The sequence below is a fragment of the Megascapheus bottae genome, chromosome 15 (assembly GCF_031878675.1).
Source record: "Megascapheus bottae isolate mThoBot1 chromosome 15, mThoBot2.hap1, whole genome shotgun sequence".
Taxonomy (NCBI): domain Eukaryota; kingdom Metazoa; phylum Chordata; class Mammalia; order Rodentia; family Geomyidae; genus Megascapheus; species Megascapheus bottae.
Genome location: NC_143523.1, coordinates 56,032,516 through 56,053,420, shown reverse-complemented (window position 1 = coordinate 56,053,420; position 20,905 = coordinate 56,032,516). Strand labels below are relative to the sequence as shown.

The window sequence follows — 20,905 nt, the reverse complement described above, 5'->3', positions numbered from 1 at the left end:
AATGTGATTTGTTCTAGAATGATGGTATGGACATAAATGTATAAACAATACAGATTCCCCCCCCCCAAAGGGAATTCTAATCCTGCCCTAGAAGACGGTCCTAAATGGAGTACAAGGCATTTCTCAGTGAGAAGGGGTATAAGCGTTAAAGGCTATAGCATGTTTGATATGGTGAGGTGGCAAGCAGCATACAACATACCAACTGAGGATGCATGGGGATTGAGAGGGAGGGGAGGAGCTAAAGTAAGGGTAGGGGATAATAGAAGAGGCTTGGCTTTTCAGCAGGTATTTGTTCTAGCCAGAACTCACAGTGGAAGATTAGTTTGATTTGAGAGGAGGAGAAATGATTAGTATCTGAGAAGTAAAAATTAAAATTACATTAGAGACTACTGAGTCCTAAGAAGGAGTGATGTAGTCATCAACTGAGACCTATGTGTTACAGGCTACAGATAGGTGGCAGAAAGTTTTTTTCTCTTTTTTGATCCTGAGGCTTGAATTGAGGGCCTGGGCACTGTCCCAAGCCCTAAATTTAGCACTAAGGTTAGCAATTTACCACTTGAGCCACAGTGCCAGTTCTGGTTTTTATTCTGAGCTGTTTTATTGGCAGCAAGAGTCTCCCAGACATTTCTGACCATGCTGGCTTCAATCAGATCTCAGCTTCCTTAGCAGCTAGGATTATAGGTGTGAGCCACCAGTGCCTGGCTTGGCAGACACTTAAAAGGTGAATCCTAATAAGAAATCTTTCCATTTCTGGTGTTGTGTCCTAGAGGTGATTATGAAATTCTGGTGTCTTCCTCATTCTCCCTGCTTCTAGTGAGGTGAGCATCTTCCTCTCTCACACTCCTCTCAAGATGTGCTGCCTCACAACAGGTCCAAAAACAATAGGACCAACTGACCCAAACTGAGAGCTCCAATCTACCTGTCCTCTTTTTAAGTTGATAATCGGAGGTATCTGTTATAGAAAACTCTGAATGCCATAGTGTGATCACTTTGATTTTGCACATTTAGAATTTGAGGTCTCTGGGAATGGGGCATCCCCAGAGGCATGTTTTCACTAAGGCAGAAACACAATATATTCCTTTGCAAAGGAAACAGTTACTGTGGTCACAAAGCGATGCTGCACTCTGGTGTTATCTGTCAGAGCTTCTGTAGAAAGGACTCTAAAGATAGATGTGGGCACTGACATCCAAAGGGAGAAGCAACAGGATGGTTTGAAGGTGAGTTTAAACTGTCACAGTCTACCATTGTGGGTGGTAAGAGAGGGAGAGAAGGCATGCTGTGTTTCCTTTGGTTCTATATTAGACTTGTCATTGCCTGACTGATCATCAAATCGTTGCTCTGTTTGACAAGTCCATTCAAGACCATCAGGTTTTAAACCTCTCTCTGCCTAGGGTGTGCTTACTATATATAGTAGGTGTGGAGTATACAGTGAGTTGTCTCTTCATTCCTTCCTCTTCCTTCCTACCAGGGTAAAGTTTATTGATTTTAGGATAGCCACACTTGCTAGTGATAGAACTAATAGAGCTTAACTAACACTCAAGCCAGTGAAACACATGGCTGTTTTGTGAGACACTAAGAAAAATACTCTCAGAGGTGCAAGGAAAGGTTTAGATGAAGGTATTTATCTACCATCTACCATGTATTACCATTAGCTATGGGACCTGGGACCTGAAGACACAATCTTATAATGAAATCAACACTGGATTCAAGAGCAGGAAGCTGGAGAGTAGATGAAGCAACCTGGAGCCCAGCCCTGACATTTTCCTGTCTGGGCAAGAACATGGGAATTTTCCTAGATTGCCATCTTCACCTATTCATGCTGCTATAACAAAAGGACCATAGACTAGTTAATTACTAAACAGCAGGAATTTATTTCCCACAGTTCTGGAGGCTGGGAAGTCCAAGACAGCAGTAGAAAATTTGGTGTCTGGTGAGGGTCCATTGATGACACTTCTATGTGTTTCACATACTGTGAAACTTGCCTGACTTCATGTGGTGGAAGAAGAGCTGGCTCCCTTCTATCTCCTTTGTAAGCCCAGAAATCCCATTCACAAGGGCTCTACCATCATGACTAATGGCCCCACCCTAAAATATTACCATACTAGTTATTACATATAAATATATGAATTTAGAGGAAGACACATTCAGATTATAACAATAGGCAGTAGGCTTAAAGGCATGGCATTGCCTGGAGCCACTGTATAATATGAAAGGGTGACATGGAACCATGCTGGAAAGAGTCAGAGTCATAGCTTAAAGAAGGGTGGGGCACTGGTAAAAATCACAAGAAGGCACCTTTCTGTGGCTTCTGGATTACAGAAAGGTGGCCTTTCCAGCTCCAGAAAAAAGACTTTTTTTCAGTCACAGAGACACACCTACAAGTTCAGCCTCCACCTACCCATTTGATGTTTTTATTCATGGCACAAGCTAAATAAACATATGGATAGTCTTGGAGGGAATTTGGAAGTTTTTATAAGCAGCTGACCAAAGGTACCATGACCAAGGCAATAGAGCTGTATATACTTGGAAAGTTACAGGTGATTTCCTAAGAAACCAGAGGTTTTTTTTTTCTCCAAAACAGCCAGCTGAAAAATACCTGCTCAGAAGGCCCATTGCCAACTGCAATGGCATTAGATCCTATGTCTGGCAGGTATTAAGTTGATGTGAAACTGGGTAAGAAAGGAGAAGACGATGGCATCTATTCCCCAGGCTAGAAGCAGAGGTAACCGAGCAATCAGATAAACTAGAAGGAGTCTTACAAAGAAATGGGACTGTTTTGGATATTTTACGTTAAGGACTACTTCAAGATTTCACATGTATCAGCCCAGGAGGAAAAGACATGTAGACAATGAGTTTTAATTACATTGAAAGGAGAAAAAGAAATTGCCTTCTGTAACTATTAGGTCCAGCTAGAAATATTCAATAACTTGGAAGTGTCTCTATTTTTGCTATAAAGCACAGGGCTTGGCATAGTACTACATTAGAACAGAAAGGCATGAATCCAGCTTCTCTGTTAAGATCAGCCAGTCTTTGCACTTTGGTTTTTGCTACATCACTATTTTACAGTTAGTAAGTGAAGCTGGAAGTGATGGCAAGTTTGTGGGAAGCTCTCCTGCCAATCTGGCAGCTCTAAAGAGAACTATAGCCTGAGGATTCTCCTGCCTTGATGTATAAGCATGCAGACCAATAGCTGGTTGAAGCTGCAGACAGTGAACAGCCAGCTAATGGATCATTCATTTTATATTTATTGGGAATCTTCTCTGTGCCAAACTCAGGGTTAGGCAGCCAGAAATTCATGAGGTAAGTGCAGTCCTCCTGCTCTTTTAATAAAAACCATTTTCAGTCCCCACTGGGATGTTTATTGGCTTTGGATTTTGCTCAATTTATTTTTATAGAGTCTTTTATGAGAACTGTCTCAAAGATGGATAGAGAGAAAGAAACACACAGAGAAGCCATACCGTTTCTTCTAAGTTCATAGTCCTCATCAACTCACACGGCTGTGTGTGTGAAGAAATCTACCCAAAATAAACTGGGCAGCCAAATAGAGGCCTATGCTAGGGGTCCTATGGAAGAACAATGCCTCCAAAGTGATAATTACTGTTTTGTTTTTCTGTGTCTTAAAATTTTCATCATCTGCTCTTCCCAAAATCTGAATGAAAAGACTCTGAACTTGAGCATGGGCCTTGGGGACTCCTAAGAAGCAACTTAGGGTCCCAAGATTCTGAGTTTGGGCTGTCCACTGGAATCCTTTTGGATCCATGGCTTGTGAAGACAGGCCTTGACTATCAGTGCTTGAATCTGTGAGGTTGAGATGGGCCCAACCATATCAGAAGGATTCTAGGTACCCAGACCATGGGCAGGGCCTGCCAAGGCTAAGATCCTATAACCAGTACCACCTCTCTAGCTTGTCACTGTTGCTCCTCTGTGTTAGTTTCCTTAGTCTACTGCTTGAATATTTCCACCCTTCAAAATGTATTAAAATTTAATTGCCATTAGGCAATCCAATTACAGGCTTATGCCTGTAATCTTAGCTACTCAGGAGACTGAGATCTGAGGATTGCAGCTTGGGCAGGAAATTAGGTGAAACTCTGACAGTTCCTTGATATTGAACTTTCTAGTCTCTAGAACTATAAGGAAACAGACTTATACTTGTTCTAAATTACAGTAGTCTGCTCTTACCTATGTCCTTGCTTTGTGCAGTTTTAGTTGTGGTTAACTTTGACCCAAGAAAATGTTCACAGGGGAATTCCAGAAATAAATAAGTTTTAAAATTACTCAAGAATTCCAAGTCCCATGAAATCTCAAACTATGTTACTCCATGCTGCCTGGAGCATGCCCCATCCACATGTCCAGTCAGTGGATTCATGCAGGATAGAGTACACATTCATTAGTCACTTAGAAGCCTTCTTGGTTATTATCAGATTGATTGTCATCATTATCTCAGTGTCTATGTGCAAGAAAACTTTATTTTACTCATTAATGGCCTCAAAGTGCAAATGTAGTGATAACTGACAATTTTATTAAAGGCTCATGCCTGTAATCCTACCTACTCAGGAGGCTGAGATCTGAGGATCTCAGCCAGCCTGGGCACAAAAGGACCTGAGACTCTTATTTCCAATTAACCTCTAGAAAATGGGAAACGGGGCTTGGCTCAACAGTAGGGCAGTAGCCTTGAGCTGAAGAGCTCAGGGACAGTGCCCAGGCCCAGGGGTAGGGCGGTACCCTTGAGCTGAAGACTCAGGGACAGCACCCAGACCTTGTTCAAGCCCTATGACCCACAAAAAAGAGTATTTGTTATCGTTATTCTATTTTATCATTACTATAATAAAATAAATTTTAAGCTTTAAATTTTAAATCAAGGGCTGGGTGTGTGGCTTGGTGGTAGACTGCTTGCCTAGCATGCACTAAGCCCAGGGTTTGATTCCTTGGTACCACATACACAAAAAAAGACATGGAAGTAGTGCTGTGGCTCAAGTGGTAGCCTTGCAAAAGCTCAAGGACAGTATCCACGCCTTGAGTTCAAGCCCCAGCACTGGCAAAAAAATTAACAAATGTTAAGCTTTATAATATGCATGTATTTATGGAAAAATAATATATAAAGGGTTTAGTACTATCTGTGGTTTCAAGTACAGGGAATCTTGGAACATATCCCTACAGACCAATGAAGGAGTACTATATCAGCTTAGCCCCACAAAAATGGATCAAGACACTGAGAAATTACTAGTGAGTATTTAGGGTTTAGTGAGGTAGTGGACAACCCTGCTCTTCAGCCAGTCTACAAAGGGAACCAGAAGAAAAGCAACACTGGGGTCTTGGCTGATGGACCAGAGAAGGGGAGCAGGTTTGTACTGGGAGTGGTGGCATTGGGGTATGGCAGGCAATCCTGTGAGGCTAAGTCCTACATCTTTGAGGAGAGGGAACCTTAGCAACCGGGCCTCTGCTCCACTTCTGGAATCAGTGTCTGGTACATGAATGTCTGTGGCCTGATGTAGGGAGGGCATCTAGTTCTACCCTCAACAGGACAGGGGGCACATCATTGGCAGGCTCTTTATTCAGAGAGAAGCAAGACAGAGTGAATAGGAATGATGAGCACAGAAGTCGGGATGATTACTATTCTAGAGAAGTGCATGTTTCAGGGAAGGGAAAGTAGTAATCCAGTACAATGAGTAAAGCAGGGACTTGTAGTTAGGTATATAAAATTTGTACTGCTGGTAGTTCTTAGGATACAAGAGGCTTGAAATGGTCCCTAAGAAATGGTGGTAATCTGTGAGGGAGCCAAAACTTTTGAAAAAAAAAAAACCCAAACCAAAACAAACAAAAACCAAATAAACCAGAAAGCTAGGTTTGGTGTAGTGATGTCTACTTGTAATCTTAGCTATGTGGGAAGTTAGAATCAGGAGGCTCACAGTTTGCAGCCAGATCCACCAAAAGGTTAGTGAGAGGGTCATCTCAATCAGGTGGTGTATGTGTATGTGCGTGCGTGCGTGTGTGTGTGTATGTGTGTGTGTGGTTCTGTGTGTCTGTTATCAAAAAATGGGAAGTCTGACTGCAGAAATAACTAAAACAGAGAGATCTTGGCTGAAACAGCAGAGTACTTGCCTAGCAAGTTTGATGCTGAGTTAAACCCTAGTACAGCCCAAACAAAAATACCCCAAACTCCAGAAAGCCAAGAAGAAGTTGTTTGAGTCACTGCCTCTGGGGCTGTGTGGTATATAACACAGAAGAAAGTCTTGGAGCAGAGGGATGAGACTTCAGTGTCTACTCCCACCCAGTGTTCATTTAATCTTCATGCAGGGATTTCCTGATGTGCAGCACACAATCTAGGACATTTCAGTTTGTTGATGCGGCTTATGTTTGTGGAATGGTGACCATGTACAGAGTCCTAATATTAGGTACTGTGCACGGGAAGGGAAACATTGTACACTGGGCCATGTTTAAGGGATGACTCCTATCTTGGTCACAGCATGGTTTTCCTGCAGGGCATCTTGGCTGCTGCAGGAAGAGGCACCTCTGCTGGAGAGAAGCAATCTTCCACCTGGGGCTCCAGAAGAAGAAACTGCCCGCCCTGTGCCTGGACAGAGAGTTGGCCATTGCTATTCAGCTCCAGTTCAGTAAAGCATGTGACTCTCTGCTTAGATCAACACGGAAGGCTGGGGCTAAATGCAGCCATCTTGTCATACCTTCAAGGAAACTGGACCCCCTAGTGTGGCTCTAGAACAGATAGAGGTGTGTTTGTGTAGAAAAAGTGTTTGTGACTTCTGTTTCCGGGTTACTGTGCATGTGTGTGTGCCAGTAAGCTGATACTGGGGCTTGAACTCAAGGCCTGTGCACTGTCCCTTAGCTTTTCTTTTGTTGTTGCTGTTGTTTATTGCAGGCCTCTAGCACTTGAGCCACACCTCTACTTCCAGCTTCTTGCTGACTAACTGGAGATAAGTCTTATGGACATTTCTGTCCAGGCTGGCTTTGAACGGTGAGCCTCAGGTCTCTCAGCCTCCTGAGTAGTTTAGACAGGAACCAATGGCGCCCAGCTTCCGGGCAGCACCCACACTTTGAATCTCCTCTACTTTACCCACAGTCCACGGCCTTCATCTTGTGGCCCAAGCTTGACACTCCTCTTGTCTGCCTGTAACCAACCCTCTTCCCTCTTCCCCTACCAAACCGCTGCCCCAGGACTCACTCAGTAGAAGATTTAGTCGGCCCTGAGTACACGGTTTTAGGGGTCGAGGAGCAGGGAATACCTCAGAGGGCGGCTGGCATTGTCAACCTGCCGTGCCACGGGAGGGAGAGAGGCTTGCGTAGGGTGATGACGAGGGACCGGAAGAAGACCAGTGGGGGAGGCACTTCCGGTTCCGGTTATCTTCGCTGAGGGCCTAGCGCAGGATGAAGTTGCACTGCGCAGGCTCACAGGCGCTGCTGGGATTGGACAAAGCTCTGGCGCGAACCCAACTGGCGTGGCGGTTGCGGCCCCCCCTGTGCAACAGGCCCAGGTGAGGAAAGGTGGCCGGGGCCAGGCGGGGGGCCGGGGATGCTGAGGTGCAGACGGGTGAAGGGAATCCTGGGGACTACTTTTGACTAAGCAGAGGGTGCTGTTGCTGACTGGACCCCGGACCCCTGCCGTGGCAGGCTACTTAAGAGGCTGAGGTGTGAGGACCACAGAGCGAGGCGCGACTGGTCAGGAAAGTCCGTGAGACTCATCTCCAGTTAACCAGCAAAAAGCCAGAAGCTGGACTGTGGCTCAAGTGGTAGAGCGCCAGCCCTGAACACTAAGAGCACAGTGGAGTTGGAGGGGGAGGACTTGGCCTGTGGCTGTGTGATTGATAGGTGGCTGCTCTGTGACTGGATATCAAGACTTGAGGTCTGTTGACGGGGACTGAGGAGGTTTTGGGGGAAAGGACTCCAGTTGTGTCTCAAGGGGTCAGTGGAGGCCGAGGAGCCCGGGAGATAGGCCATCAGTGGGTCATTCACCTGTTGTTGAACACCCTTGCCGTGCCAGGCAGTTCTAGAAGCTGAGGATTCAGGAAGGAGATTGGCAGGGTCCTTCTCCTGGACATTTGTGAGCTGTGGCTAGGTGTCATTCTTGGCAGCTGTGTCATCAGCGTTGACGTTTTGAGTTCTGGGGTATGAAATACCAAGTGGACTACCTTTATAGGCTGTCATTGACATTTAGCCCCACTTTTTTCGCCCCAAGTGAGATAATCCTCTGTTTGTCCCCTTCTCCATCTGCCAATCACTTGGCAAAACTTCTACTAGATTTTTCAAGGTGATGTCAGATAGGATATTAGAAATTTGAATCCATTTTCTGAAGGATGTCAGATACAGTTTTCCTATGCGGTTATCTTCATATTTGATGGTATTTACACAAAGGGTCTGGATTAGCGAGAAAATTCATAAAGAAAAGGAGGAATAGCCACCATATGGAGTATGAAAGTGTGCTGTTCACCTGTGTTGAGTGCTAAGGTGTAAGATGTATTTCATGATTAGAAGTGTTTTAGGGAACTTTCAGTCAAATGTGGAGTGTGTGTGTATGCATATGTGTGTGTCCTGGCACTGGGGCTTGAACTCAGTAACTCAACACTCTTGCTTAGCTTCTTCTCTTGCTTAGCTGTTTCCCTTCAACAATGGTGCTCTGCTATTTGAGCCACATCTCCACTTCTGGCTTTTTTTCTGGCTAATTGGACATGAGAGTCTTTTACAGTTATCTCTCTGGTGTGGCCTCTAACCTTGATCCTCACATCTTAGCCTCTGAGTATCTAGGATTACACACATGAGCTGCTGTCAGTATTAAGTGAGAGATGTAGTAGTGTATTTGTGAGGCCAACTAGTATGCTTGTGTGTTTTTCTATGCAAGTTCGACCTTGGGAAGTTACTGTAAGGATAGGTAATTCATGAAAAGCATCTAATATAGTGCCAGGTCTGTGATGAATAACAATTTCTCTTTTTGTTTTTCATTTTTCTTTGTACAACTGTGATTGAGGAGGGATGACATTTACCTCCTGACCTGATCTTCTCCTGTGCCACGCTCTTCAATCAAACCAGAATCAACTGCAGTTTGTAGCTGTTCAGAAGTCTGGTTTTTGATGTGGTTACATTTATATACTTTATATTTCAGGTTGTTTGCATGTTAGAACCATGTTAGAAGCATTACTCTGGACCAGATGGGTTGAGAGTTGATCATAATGACAGTTATTAAGTTTTTATGAAAATATTTTATTACTGAATTTCACTTTTGGTTCTGATAGACTGGTAATTACAAAATCTACAGATCTTGGATCACCAGATATACATTTCAGTTTAATTTCAGGTTGTCATTTCTTCCTGACTACTTGGGCTATATTCAGATTTAAATAATAATAACATCTGATATCAAACTAATTTCCAGCTTCTGATCTTGCTAGTGTAAGGTCTGCCGAAAGGAAACTCCACGCAGTTCAGAAGAGGGTTTATTGTGTGAGGAAAGAGCAGACTCCTGCCGCCAAGATGGAGTCCAGCAAGCAAGAGTGCTTAGGGCTGGGGAGGGGCATAGACACAGCAGAAGTGGATGTGATCTCAGAGGATGAGGAAATACCTCAGTGGGGACCTCCCACTGCCCCCAGGCATGCCAGTTGCCAGGGTTACAGGTGCTGAGCAGGGATTTCCAGGGTGCAGGGGGAGAGAGCCAAGGGAAGAAGTCATTGCTTCCAGTCGGACCTAACAGCTAGGCTCTGTTTAAGAACCAAAAACACAAAACAAAACTGCTGGGCCATTACAGAGTTTGGCTACTTAAAGGTATTAGAATTAAAGCAGTTATCACTGTGGCTGAATGTTAGTTTGATATTGATTCCACTTTCCATTCTTTTCTCTTTACAACTTCTTTGACTTAAAGTGAGGACTTTCTTGACTCCATTATATCTCTGCTCTAGGATTTTGCTGCTGCTAAATTTCCTATTTTCTGCTTCTTCCTCTGCTTTTTCTTTCTTTAGGATTGCTCTCAATTTGCAATAGTGTATCATAGTCTATCTGCTAATAATACACAACTTTACCTATAGTGTAATTACTGCAGAAGTTTACTTTCATTACTTCCTATAGTGTAATTACTGCAGAAGTTTACTTTCATTACTTCCTAGACATACTTTGTTATACTTGTCATACATTTTATGTTTATATTTGTTATAAAATTGACAATATAATAATTGCATTAGATAAATACCTTTGAAAAACACATTCCCTTTGTTTTTGAAATGTTCTGTTTTATAGAACTCATTTTTAGAAAAGTTTCAGGAAAAGTTGAACAGTTAGTATAGAGTTCTTATATGCACCTTCACTCCCATAATTTTCCTTATTATTAATATCTCACATTAGTTTGATAACATTTGTTGCAATTAATGCATCATTGTAAGTTTTTACTAAGTGGAACCTATACATTAAGTTTACTCTTTGTACTGTGCATTTATGTGACTTGTAACAAATTATGTAATATCATGTATCTATTATTATAGTATCATACAGAATAGTTTCATAGCTCTAAAAATCCTTTGTATTTCATATATTCAGTCTTCTGCTTATTTCCCTGACCTTTGTTTATCTACCATGTCATCTAATTTAGCATATAGCCTTATAGATTGATTTCTTTCCCTCAGTAACATTTATTTAAGGTTGGTCCATATTTTATCATGGCTTGATAGCTCATTTCTCTTTGTCACTTAATAATGTTCCTTATATAGACATATCATAGTTTATTTATTGACATACTGAATCATATCTTAGTTCCTTCTGGTTTCTTGAACAAAGTCTAAACATTTGACCGCACATTTTTGTGTGGACATGTTTTCATTTAATTGAGTAAATACCTAGGTGAACAAGTGCTGAATCATATGGCAATGGTATGTTTAGCTTCATAGCAATCTGCTGAACTATCTTCCAGAGTAGCTCAATTATTTTACATTTCTCTAAGCAATAAATGAGTAAGTCTATTGTTACATATCCTTACTAGCAGTAGGTGTGGTCAATCTGGCTTAATGACATCTAGTTGTTTTAATTTGCAGCTCTCCATTGACTGAAGGTTTAGCATCGTTCATGTGCTTATTTCTCATTTATATATTTCTTTGGTGAGGTGTCATTTAACATTTTTATTATCATATTATTTATAGAAAGGAATTTCATTGTGATATTTTCATATATATGATACATATATATGTGTATATATATATATATCACATTTTCTTTTTTTATTTGTGCTACTCCTGGGGCTTGAACTCAGGACTTGGGTATTGTCCTTGAGCACCTTTGTTCAAGGATAGTGCTGTACTACTTGAGGTACAACTCTACTTCTGTCTTTTTGGCGTCTAATTGAAGATGAGCGTCTCACAGACTTTCCTGCCTGGGATGGCTTTGAATTGTGACCCTCAGATGTCAATTTTCCTGAGTAGCTAGGATTGCAGGCCTAGCCACGTGCACCTGGATATATAATATTTTCTCCATCCATTCACTGATTGATTCTATAGGTTAATTCCATAGGCTATAGTGAATAATGCTTGTCTTGTATGTTTACTAAATTCTTTCAGATCAATGCTCAGGGTTTATATAGCTGGATCATAAATCATTCTACCTTTAGTTTGTTTAAGTACCTGGTACATACTGATTTCTCTAATAGATACACAAATTTACATTTCCACCAACAATGGATAAGCATCTCTTTTTGCCTACATCTTCACCACTATATTTTATTTCCATTTTCCCTCCCTCCCTCCCTCCCTCCTTTTGTCCCTCCCTCCATCTGTCTCTTTATCTTTACCTTTCTGAGTTTAAGCATAGGATCCTTTATTCTCATCTCAAATGCTTACAACTGGTGCTCTACAACCTGAGATGTGTCTCTAACCTTAATCTCCACAGACTTTTCTGTCTGGGTTGCCTTTTGAACTGTAATCCTCCAATCTTGGCCTTCTGAGAAGCAAGGCTTACTGATGTGAACTATGAGCACCTGGTAATTCTGGGGTTGAACTGAGTGCCACCATTCTACCATTTGAGCCATTCCTTCTGTTCTTGTTATTGTTTTTCTTGATGTCAGCCATTCTGACTGGAATGAAAAGAATCTTTATGATTTTTAAAATTTGCATTTTCTTCAAGGTTAAACATGTTGAGCATTTCTTCATGTGTTCATTAGCCATTTGCACATCTTTTGAAAACTTTTATTTATCCACTTACTAATTGGATTGTTTATTCTTTTGCCATTAGTCTTTGAGCTCTTCTTAAATACCATTTTATTAGCATATATTTGTTGTGCAGGGAGGGATTTCATTGTGACATTTCTATATGTACATTATAATATTTTCATAAATCATATATTTTGATCAGATTTACCTCCTCCATTTCTCCTCTCCTTCTTAAAACAATTATAACAGGTTTCATTCTGCAAATGCATATAAAATGCTTTGATTGTGTTTACTCTTTAATTTAATTTTTGATTGCCCAGTACTCTCCCACTGGTTTCCATCCCCAGCATAGCTTGTACTCTCCTGTGATTCTTTTTCCCCACTCATTTTTTTTAGTGTAAATTACTTGTACCATAGGATTTCACCATTCATTGTGACTTAGATCAACTATATTCATTGCTCTTTCCCAGTGCCTTCTGACTCCTTATCTTTCAGTAAGTTCCCTTATACCATCATCAGACATAGACACTGTGCATTTTGATATTAATCATCTTCCATCATTCTCTTCCCCCCTTCCCTCTCCCTCTTGTCTTGGCCTGAAATAAGGCCCATAGTTAAATTCATGGTGTGTGTGTGTGTGTGTGTGTGTGTGTGTGTGTGTGTAGATTCTGCAGTGAGTGAAAACATGAGGTATTTGAACTCTTTTTACATTTTGGAAATCAATCCTTTATCCAGTTTTTCTCTTGCCTCTGGGAATTGTTTTATTGCTGAGCCAGAAACCTTTTAATTTGATGCACTTTCATTTTTCAGTACTTGTTATTTTCTAAGCATTTGGGGTTCTGTTGAGAAAAGAGCTACTTGTACCTACATCTTCAATGGTATTTTCTGTTTTCTTCTAGTGGTTTGCAAGTTTTAAGCCTTACATTAAGATCTCTGACCCATTTAGAATTGGTTTTTGTACAGGGTGAGAGACAGGGTCCTAGTGCCAGCCTTATAACATAGTTTTTCAAGCATCAATTATTGAAGTGGCTGTCTTTTCATCAACATAGGTTTTGGGTGTTTTGTTTTGCTTTTTTTTTGGAGCAGTCCTGGGGCTTGAACTGAAGGCCTGGGCGCTGTCTGTGAGCTTCTTTTTGCTTAAGACTAGCACTTTACAACTTAAGCCACAGCGCCACTTTCAGCTTTTTCTGTTTATGTGGTACCAAGGTATCAGACCCAGGGGTTCATGAATGCTAGACAAGCCACATTAAGCCACATTCTGAGCATAATGAAGCCTGAAAAATCAGGAAAACAATCCCATTCATAGTAGCCTAAAAAAGTGTTAAACAACTAGGAATAAACCAAAGGTACTGAAAGACCTTTTCAGAGAAAATTACAAACACTAGCCAGGCGTGGTGGCTCATGCCTGTAATCTTAGCTACTTAGGAGGCTGAGAGCTGAGGATCAAGTTCAAAGCCTGCCTGGGCACAAAAGGAGCTGAAACTCTTATCTCCAATTAACCTCTAGAAAATGGGAAGTGGGGCTTGGCTCAAGTGTCAGGCAGTAACTTTGAGCTGAAGAGCTCAGGGACAGCATTCAGATCACCAAAAATAAACAAAGAAAACTATAAAGACTGATGAAAGAAAAGGAAGAAGACAATCAAAAATATAAAGATCTGTCATGTTCATAGTTTGGCAGACTTAGTATTGTGCAAATGGTTGATACTGAAAGCAGTCTACAGATTCAATCCAATCTCCATCAACAATTCAGTGTGTTCTTCACACAAATAGAAAAATCCTACAATTCCCTTGGAAGTACAAATGACTTAGAGCAACGCTGGAGCTATCAAAATAACTACCTTAAATCTATACTACAGAGTCAGAAACAACAATGGCAGGCATGATACCTGCACGACACCAGATTGCTGCAATAGTAGACCCAGAAATAAGCTACACAACTACAGCCATCTGATGCCTTTGTTTTTATTCATATTTTGGATTATAAATTACTTATCAGATACATGTTTTATAAAAATTTTGTCCAAGCCCATGGCTTGTCTTACTATTTTTATAACAGTGTCTTTGGCAGAACAGAATTTGTTAATTTGTTTTTCATGGATCATCCTTTCAATGCTATGTGTGAAAATTCATTTTCAAACTTTAAGGTCATATAGATTTTTCTCTTATTATTTTTGTACTTTCAAAAAGGTACTTTAAAATGCTAACCCTGGGTTCTTGTAACCTTATTTGGAGATTGGGATCTTTATAGAGGTGAATGAGTGAAAATTAAATCTGAACCAACATGTGTGATGACCTCGTAAGATGAGAAATTATGATGCAAGCTCAGAGGGAGAAATCCACATGACAACACAAAAAGAAACTGGAGTGATGTGCGCACATGACAAAAATTATTAAGGATTGTTGGCAACCATTGACATTAGGGAGAGAGAAGGATCATTTCCTAGAGCTTTCAGAGAGGGAGTATATGGCCTTCTTGCCACGCTAGTTTCAGACTTTTTTTTGCTAGTCCTGGGCTTGAGCTCAGGGCCTGAGCACTGTCCTTGGACTTTCTCATGGCTAGAGCTCTACCACTTGAGCCTCAGTACCACTTCTGGCTTTTTTCTATTGTATGTGGCACCAAGGAATCGAACCCGGGTCTTCATGCATGTTAGGCAAGCCTCTACCACTAGGCCAAACTCCCGGCCCAAGTTTCAGACTCTTTCTACCCCATTGATAATACATTTCTGTTTCTTAGCTATCTGGTTGGTGGTCTAGTACTATGCTGTAGCCCTGGGAGACTAATAATATATTTTAGTGCCAGGAAACATTGGCTTGCTGTAAGAAATACCTTGAAAATATAGAAGTGGCTCAGGAACTGAGAAAGGGATAGAGACTGGAAAGAGTTTTGAGGTGCATGATATAGAAAGCCTTAATTGTGGGCAAAAGTATAGGTGTTAGAAGTGTTTCTGACGAAGAGTCAGAAGAAAGAGGAATTGTGGAAAATTATCTTCTTAGAAAAAAACGTAATAAACAGAATTGTACTTGAAATATTTAACTTCAAAGATGCTGTCACCAATAGGAAATAATGACTATAACGATTGATCTTGGTATAGTTAGAAAGGATGGTCACAGTAACTCTTACTGAGCTTGCTAGGTAACACATGCTGCCTTTAATACCTATGAATGGTGTGTGGCAATTACTTTTTTGTATATGTGCTGGTACCAGAGCTTGAACTTAGGTCCTGAGCACTGTTCCTTAGCTTTTCCATGCATACCTAGTTTTCTACCACTTGAGCCAAAGTTCCACTTCTGGCTTTTTTGGTGGCTAATTAGAGATAGAATCACATGGACTTCTCAGACTGCCTTTGAATTGTGATCCTCAGATCTAAACTTTCTCAGTAGGTAGGATTACAGGTATGAGTCACTGGCACCTGGCTTGACAACTACTTCATAATGTTTATGTGTTATGTTTTTAGGCAATTATTTGTTTTCTTTTTTCATATATTTTTATTGTAATTAATAGAAGGGTTACATTATATTCACCAGATAGAAGGTGCATTACTTCACAAACATTGATACCCTTTCTCAAGTCTTGGTCCCCATTTCCCTCCCCCCACTCCTGCCCCTCATCTTGTTTTCTCTCCTTCCCTATCCTATTCCAACTAACCAAATAAGCATATATACAATATATCAGATAACAAGGTAAAATACTGTAACAATATGAGATAACCAAGGGACAGCAAAAGAGATGAGAGATAACAGTACATTAAGGACAATAATCACTCATTATGCCTTTTGTTTCTATATCCTAGAAGTCCTTTCCCACTAGGCCAAACTCCTGGCCCACTGGAGGTCCTTTCATTTAGCGTCAGACTATATGGCTTTATGTATTTAGGTTTTGCTCTATTGTAAATTTCTGGTAGGAAAGCCCGAGTTTTCTACTGATTAGGACAAATGAGGGAAACCATTGAGCCTATGTTCCTTTGAGTCTGGCTTACTTCACTTAATATTTTTTTTCTAAGTCTTTCCATTTCCTTAAAAATGGGGCAATGTTCTTTCTGACAGCAGCATAGAATTCCATTGTATATAAATACCACATCTTGTTGATCCACTCATCAACTGAGAGACATCTGGGTTGGTTCCATATCTTTGCTATGGTAAATAGTGCTGCAGTGAACATCGTTGTGCTAGTGGATTTAGTATGTCCTTGTTTCTGGATGATTGGGTAAATGCCAAGTAGTGGGATTAGGCAATTATTTCTATGCATCTAAATTTTACTGAAGTAAATGGTTATAATATTGCTTTTCAAATAAACTTTCTTAAGAAATAATTATATATAAACACCTTAACACTAAAAATAAAGTTGGCTTTCTTCCTTTCTTCTGAATCTGAGTACCTTTGTTTGTTACTGTCTCTCCTCTCACCATCGCATAGGACAGAACTGTCAGTGGCTCTGGAAGTAACACCTCAGCCCTTCATTTTCCCTGCTTCCTGGCAACCCATACCCTCACATACCCATGCTATCCTGGTTAATAAACCTGAGTGAAATGTACTTATGGTAGCTTTATATTCTTTGTGAATATTGGTCATCTGAGTAAACAACACATCAATAAAAAAAATACTGCTAAGCTAAAAACAATTCTTAAAGGCACAGATATGCCAAATGATTGATCTAATCTGAGAAGCTTTTATGGAGCATTTGGTCATAGGAAATATAGATTTTACAAACAGGGATTTAACCATGGAGTTAGGACTGTAGGTAGGGCAGCAACAGCCTCTAAATACTGAGCATTTGAGGTTTCCTCCAGTCATTTCTCTCCTGGCTACTGTCAGTCTTTGAGAGTAGGACATTGAGAAGTATTTGAAACAGCCTCAGCTGTGGAGGTAGAGATTGCTTGGACAAGGTGCTGAGTGTGTAGTTTAAAAATCTATAATATGTATAATATTTACTAGCTCTTCTTTTATGTCACTAATACAGGAAGAAATATGTCTTGCCTTTGTTGCCTGTGTAAACCAAACACTGGGATTTTTTTTTCTTCTGATCAGAGTCACTTTGTGCCATAGTCAAGTTTTGTTTTTCTCCTCCGTATCCAGTACTATCTTCTAGAAGAAGCAATATCTTTTTTTAGACTTCTCCATTCTCAGGGTTAAATCTCTGCTTTTTATATATTCCAGCAACTTCCCTAGGAGTTGGCAGAAAACTTTTTTACCTCTTAAGATAAAAACTGACAATAACTTCCCCAGTATCATTCACAGTCTTGCTCTCAAGGACCAAGTTCATGGCATAGAAGTAAGATCTGTGTAATCTCCTAGAATTCTGGAATTAACTAATTAACAGATCTATTAATTAACTATTCAATCTATTAATTAATGAATCCATCAAACATTCCTTGACATGTTAGTTACTGAAGCCACGAAAGTGAAAGACCCAGAGCTTCTGTACTCAAGATGCACATGGGCCCTTCATGGTGATGAGTCCAGAAATTGTATACAATATGGAGGTTGCAGAGAGAGCACATATAGCACATGTACTTAAACAAGTTGGGGGAGACATAGGAAATAGCTTTTTACCACATTTCCTGAAAAGCCTTCTTATACTTCACAATAAGCAATTTTTGTTTTTATAACTTACTTTCATAGATAGACTGATTGCCTAGGCTTTCAATAGGCATGTTGATAGAGAATTATAAGTTCTTATATGACTACTGTTTACTACATTATAGTTCAGAAATGAAATTAAATGTTTATTATCTTAATATTTATCTTTGACTATTCTAAGTAACATTTTAAGGCAAAGAAACTCATCCAATTTGATTCTTGTGCTCCTTTAGGGTCATCTTTGATTCTCGGCATTGACGTTATTGAAAATCTCAGACATGGACATACCTTTCTGAACAAAGTTGTTTACCTTGGAAGAACTGCTGTGACTTATATACAAGATTTGAAACTAGTGACTATTAATATGGATTGGTAAGGATTTTATTCTACTTCTCTGTGTACCAGAGAGATCTTTACTCTCTATGTGCTATGTGTATTAATATGAAGAGAATAAGAGAGCAAAGCTAAGGATTATTTGCAAATTTACATAGCATATTAAAACTTCAGTATTTAAGTAACTGAGCAACAAACTTCTGTTTGTTAAGGCAGTTCTTGAAATTTTTATTTGACAAAACTTCAAAGAAAATTGACATGAATAGTCTCTAAAATGTATTCTTTGGAGTATTTTTGCTCTTATAGTTTTTAGGCTGAAGCTTGGATGACATTCTTAGGCATTCTAAGTAAATGAGGTGTCCAATATCTCAATTTTACCTCTAGAATAGGCTAGCCTGTAAAGTTAACTATCATATTCCTTTCAAAAAAGAGATTTATTCCCTGGTCAAATACAATTTTTTTTTTGCCAGTCTTGGGCTTGAGCTCAGAGCCTGAGCACTGTCCTTGGACTTTCTCAAGGTTAGAGCTCTACCATTTGAGCCTCAGCACCACTTCCAGCTTTTTTCAATGTATGTAGTGCTGAGGAATCGAACCTGGGTCTTCGTGCATGCTAGGCAAGCACTCTACCACTAAGCCAAACTCCCAGCCTCAAATACAATTTTTAAGAAATTTAAAATGTGAGTTTAATTTAAGATGAAATCTTGTTACAGACTTTGTGGTATTTATTTATTTGGCAGTACTGGGGTTTGTGCTGAAAGCCTCGTACTTGGCTAGGCTGGCATGGTACCTTTGAGTCGTCCGGTCTAGATTTTACTAGCTATTTTTAAGACAGGGTCTCCTTTCCCATCCAGACCCTGCAACCTGAGCTGCAGTCCTCCTACTGCAAGCCTTCTCATCATCTCTGGAATTGTTAGTAGGTGCCACCTATCTTTCCTCTGTGGAGACAGACTATGGTAGGCGTTTTGCCTAGAGTTGACTTTGAACCATTGTTCTCCCAATCTCAGCCTTCCATTTAGATAGAGATGGCAGGCGTGTGCCATGTTGTCTAACTATGGGTTAAGAAGGGATCAGCCTATACCTGAGACTTGAACTGTGATTTTCCCGTTCTCAGCCTCCCAAATAGGTGTGAGCCTGGTGCTTGGCTTGAATGTATTAATTACTAAAAAATCAGGAAAAATGGCAAAGGTAGTTATGAGAAGATTGTAAAGATCTAGATTTTCCTTACATTTGAACAAAAATTTCTAGATTAGATTTAAACTCTGATTTGTGCCTGACAGGGTAATAAATAAAATTTTTGATGTTGCCTTTTGTATATGACAGACATTATTTGTTTTGCTGCTAAAAAGTATGTAAGTTGTTATGGAATTTCATTGTCATGTTTTAATGTTTAAATAAACTACAGTTCTCTTACATAAATAATTTTTGGAGTGTCCTGTTATTATCACATGACATTAAATGGAAATGTCACCTTATCTGTTTACTGTGCTTCTACAATCTAAATAATTTTTCTTAATATCCTCTTTTTCAAAGTTTTAAAAGCATCTATTTCAAGATCTTAATTTTAAATTCAGATTTCTAAATCTGCAAGGAAACTTCAGCATTAACCACAGTAAAAATGTCAATTCAGCTTAGAGTAATCCCACTTTGTTTTCTGGTAGCTAAGAGGAAAAACTTTCAAAGAATACTTTATGTTTTAACCAATAGGATCAACATAACATGATCTCAAAGGTCAATTATGGCAAAGATTAGAAAATAAAAAATGCGTATCTCATGTAAAACCTTTTATATAGGTTTGATGAACATGAATTCCTTGAAGACAGGCTTATTTAGTATTGAATCTCCTGTACCTAATTTAGTATAATGTGGTATTTAAATAACTGAGTGCTTATTGAATGACACTGACTAAAGAAATGTCAAAACTGATGCTCACTGGTGGTGCACACCTGTAATCCTAGCTACTTAGTCTGTGAGACTTTTTTTTTTCTTTTAGTCTGTCATGGGGCTTGAACTCTGGGCCTGGGCCCTGTTCCTGAGCTCTTCAGCTCAAGGCTAGTGCTCTACCACTTGGGCCACAGCACCATTTCCAGCTTTTCTATGTTGTGGTACTGAAGAATTTAACCCAGGTCTTCATGCATGCTAGGCAAGCACTCTACCACTAGGCCAAACTCCAGGTCCCCACCTTGTGAGACGCTTACCTCCAATTAACCACCAGAGAACTGGAAGTGGCGCTGTGGTCAAGTAGTAGAGTGCTAGTGTTGACCCAAGTTGCTCAGGGACAACACCCAGGCAGGCCCCATGCCTTACTCCCCCTGCCCCCCCACCAAGAAAGTCAAAGCTGAGAAGGTTCCAGGTATTGAATAGAAAACCTGTTGCTTTGCTTGTGTGACCAGGTGACCAACAATTGTGTGCTGCTCCCGGATTCTAATCATACCTTCTGCCTGACTGTCAGGACGTTAAGGGTCATTGTCTACAGCAACCTTCCACTTACCTCATTCAGGCTATGGGGACAACATGTCTTCACCCAGGAAGGTTAAAGGAAAATCTGGTAGGTCCTAATGTATCATCCATGTTAGGGGATGTAGGAGCTGCCTCTAAGTCTGTAATCATGTATAGGAACCATCTGTGGCTTTGTTAACCTGTTATCCCCTTGAGTCCAGAGGAGCCAAGATATTCTCCCTCCTTCCCTTCCCTTCCCTTCCCTTCTTCCTTCCTTCATTCCTTCCTTCTCCCTCCCTCCCTTCCAACATCCCTCCCTCTTTCACTTTCTCCCTTCCTCCCTTTCTCTCTAACAGTTTCTTTCTCTCTAACAGTTTCTTTCTTTTCTTTCTTTTCTTTCTTTTTTTCTTTCTTTCTTTCTTTCTTTCTTTC

The 20,905-nt window shown here is 40.3% G+C and overlaps 1 protein-coding gene and 1 long non-coding RNA gene across 14 annotated transcripts in view; one reads left to right on the top strand and one right to left on the bottom strand.

The window, feature by feature from the left end:
- Positions 1–7,382, bottom strand: part of LOC150054397 (uncharacterized) — an 85,134-nt gene extending 77,752 nt beyond the window's left edge. For all 3 annotated transcript variants that reach the window (XR_016537863.1, XR_016537864.1, XR_016537862.1), the window contains exon 1: positions 7,178–7,382. This is a non-coding gene — a long non-coding RNA (uncharacterized LOC150054397). The remainder of the gene's footprint in view (positions 1–7,177) is intronic.
- The window catches only part of Ptpn20 (protein tyrosine phosphatase non-receptor type 20), a 67,072-nt gene continuing 53,547 nt past the window's right edge, over positions 7,381–20,905 (top strand). The window contains exons 1-4 of one of the 11 annotated variants that reach the window (XM_090346749.1): positions 7,381–7,487; positions 8,978–9,109; positions 17,938–18,076; positions 20,428–20,582. In XM_090346749.1, the coding sequence (XP_090202875.1) occupies positions 20,549–20,582 (34 nt within the window). In that variant the 5' untranslated portion in view covers positions 7,381–7,487; positions 8,978–9,109; positions 17,938–18,076; positions 20,428–20,548. Of the gene's footprint in view, positions 7,488–7,532; positions 7,856–8,974; positions 9,110–9,577; positions 9,766–17,937; positions 18,077–18,902; positions 18,991–20,427; positions 20,583–20,905 lie in introns of those variants that run through there. The other 10 variants (XM_090346750.1, XM_090346746.1, XM_090346743.1 and 7 more) reach the window with 10 other exon arrangements.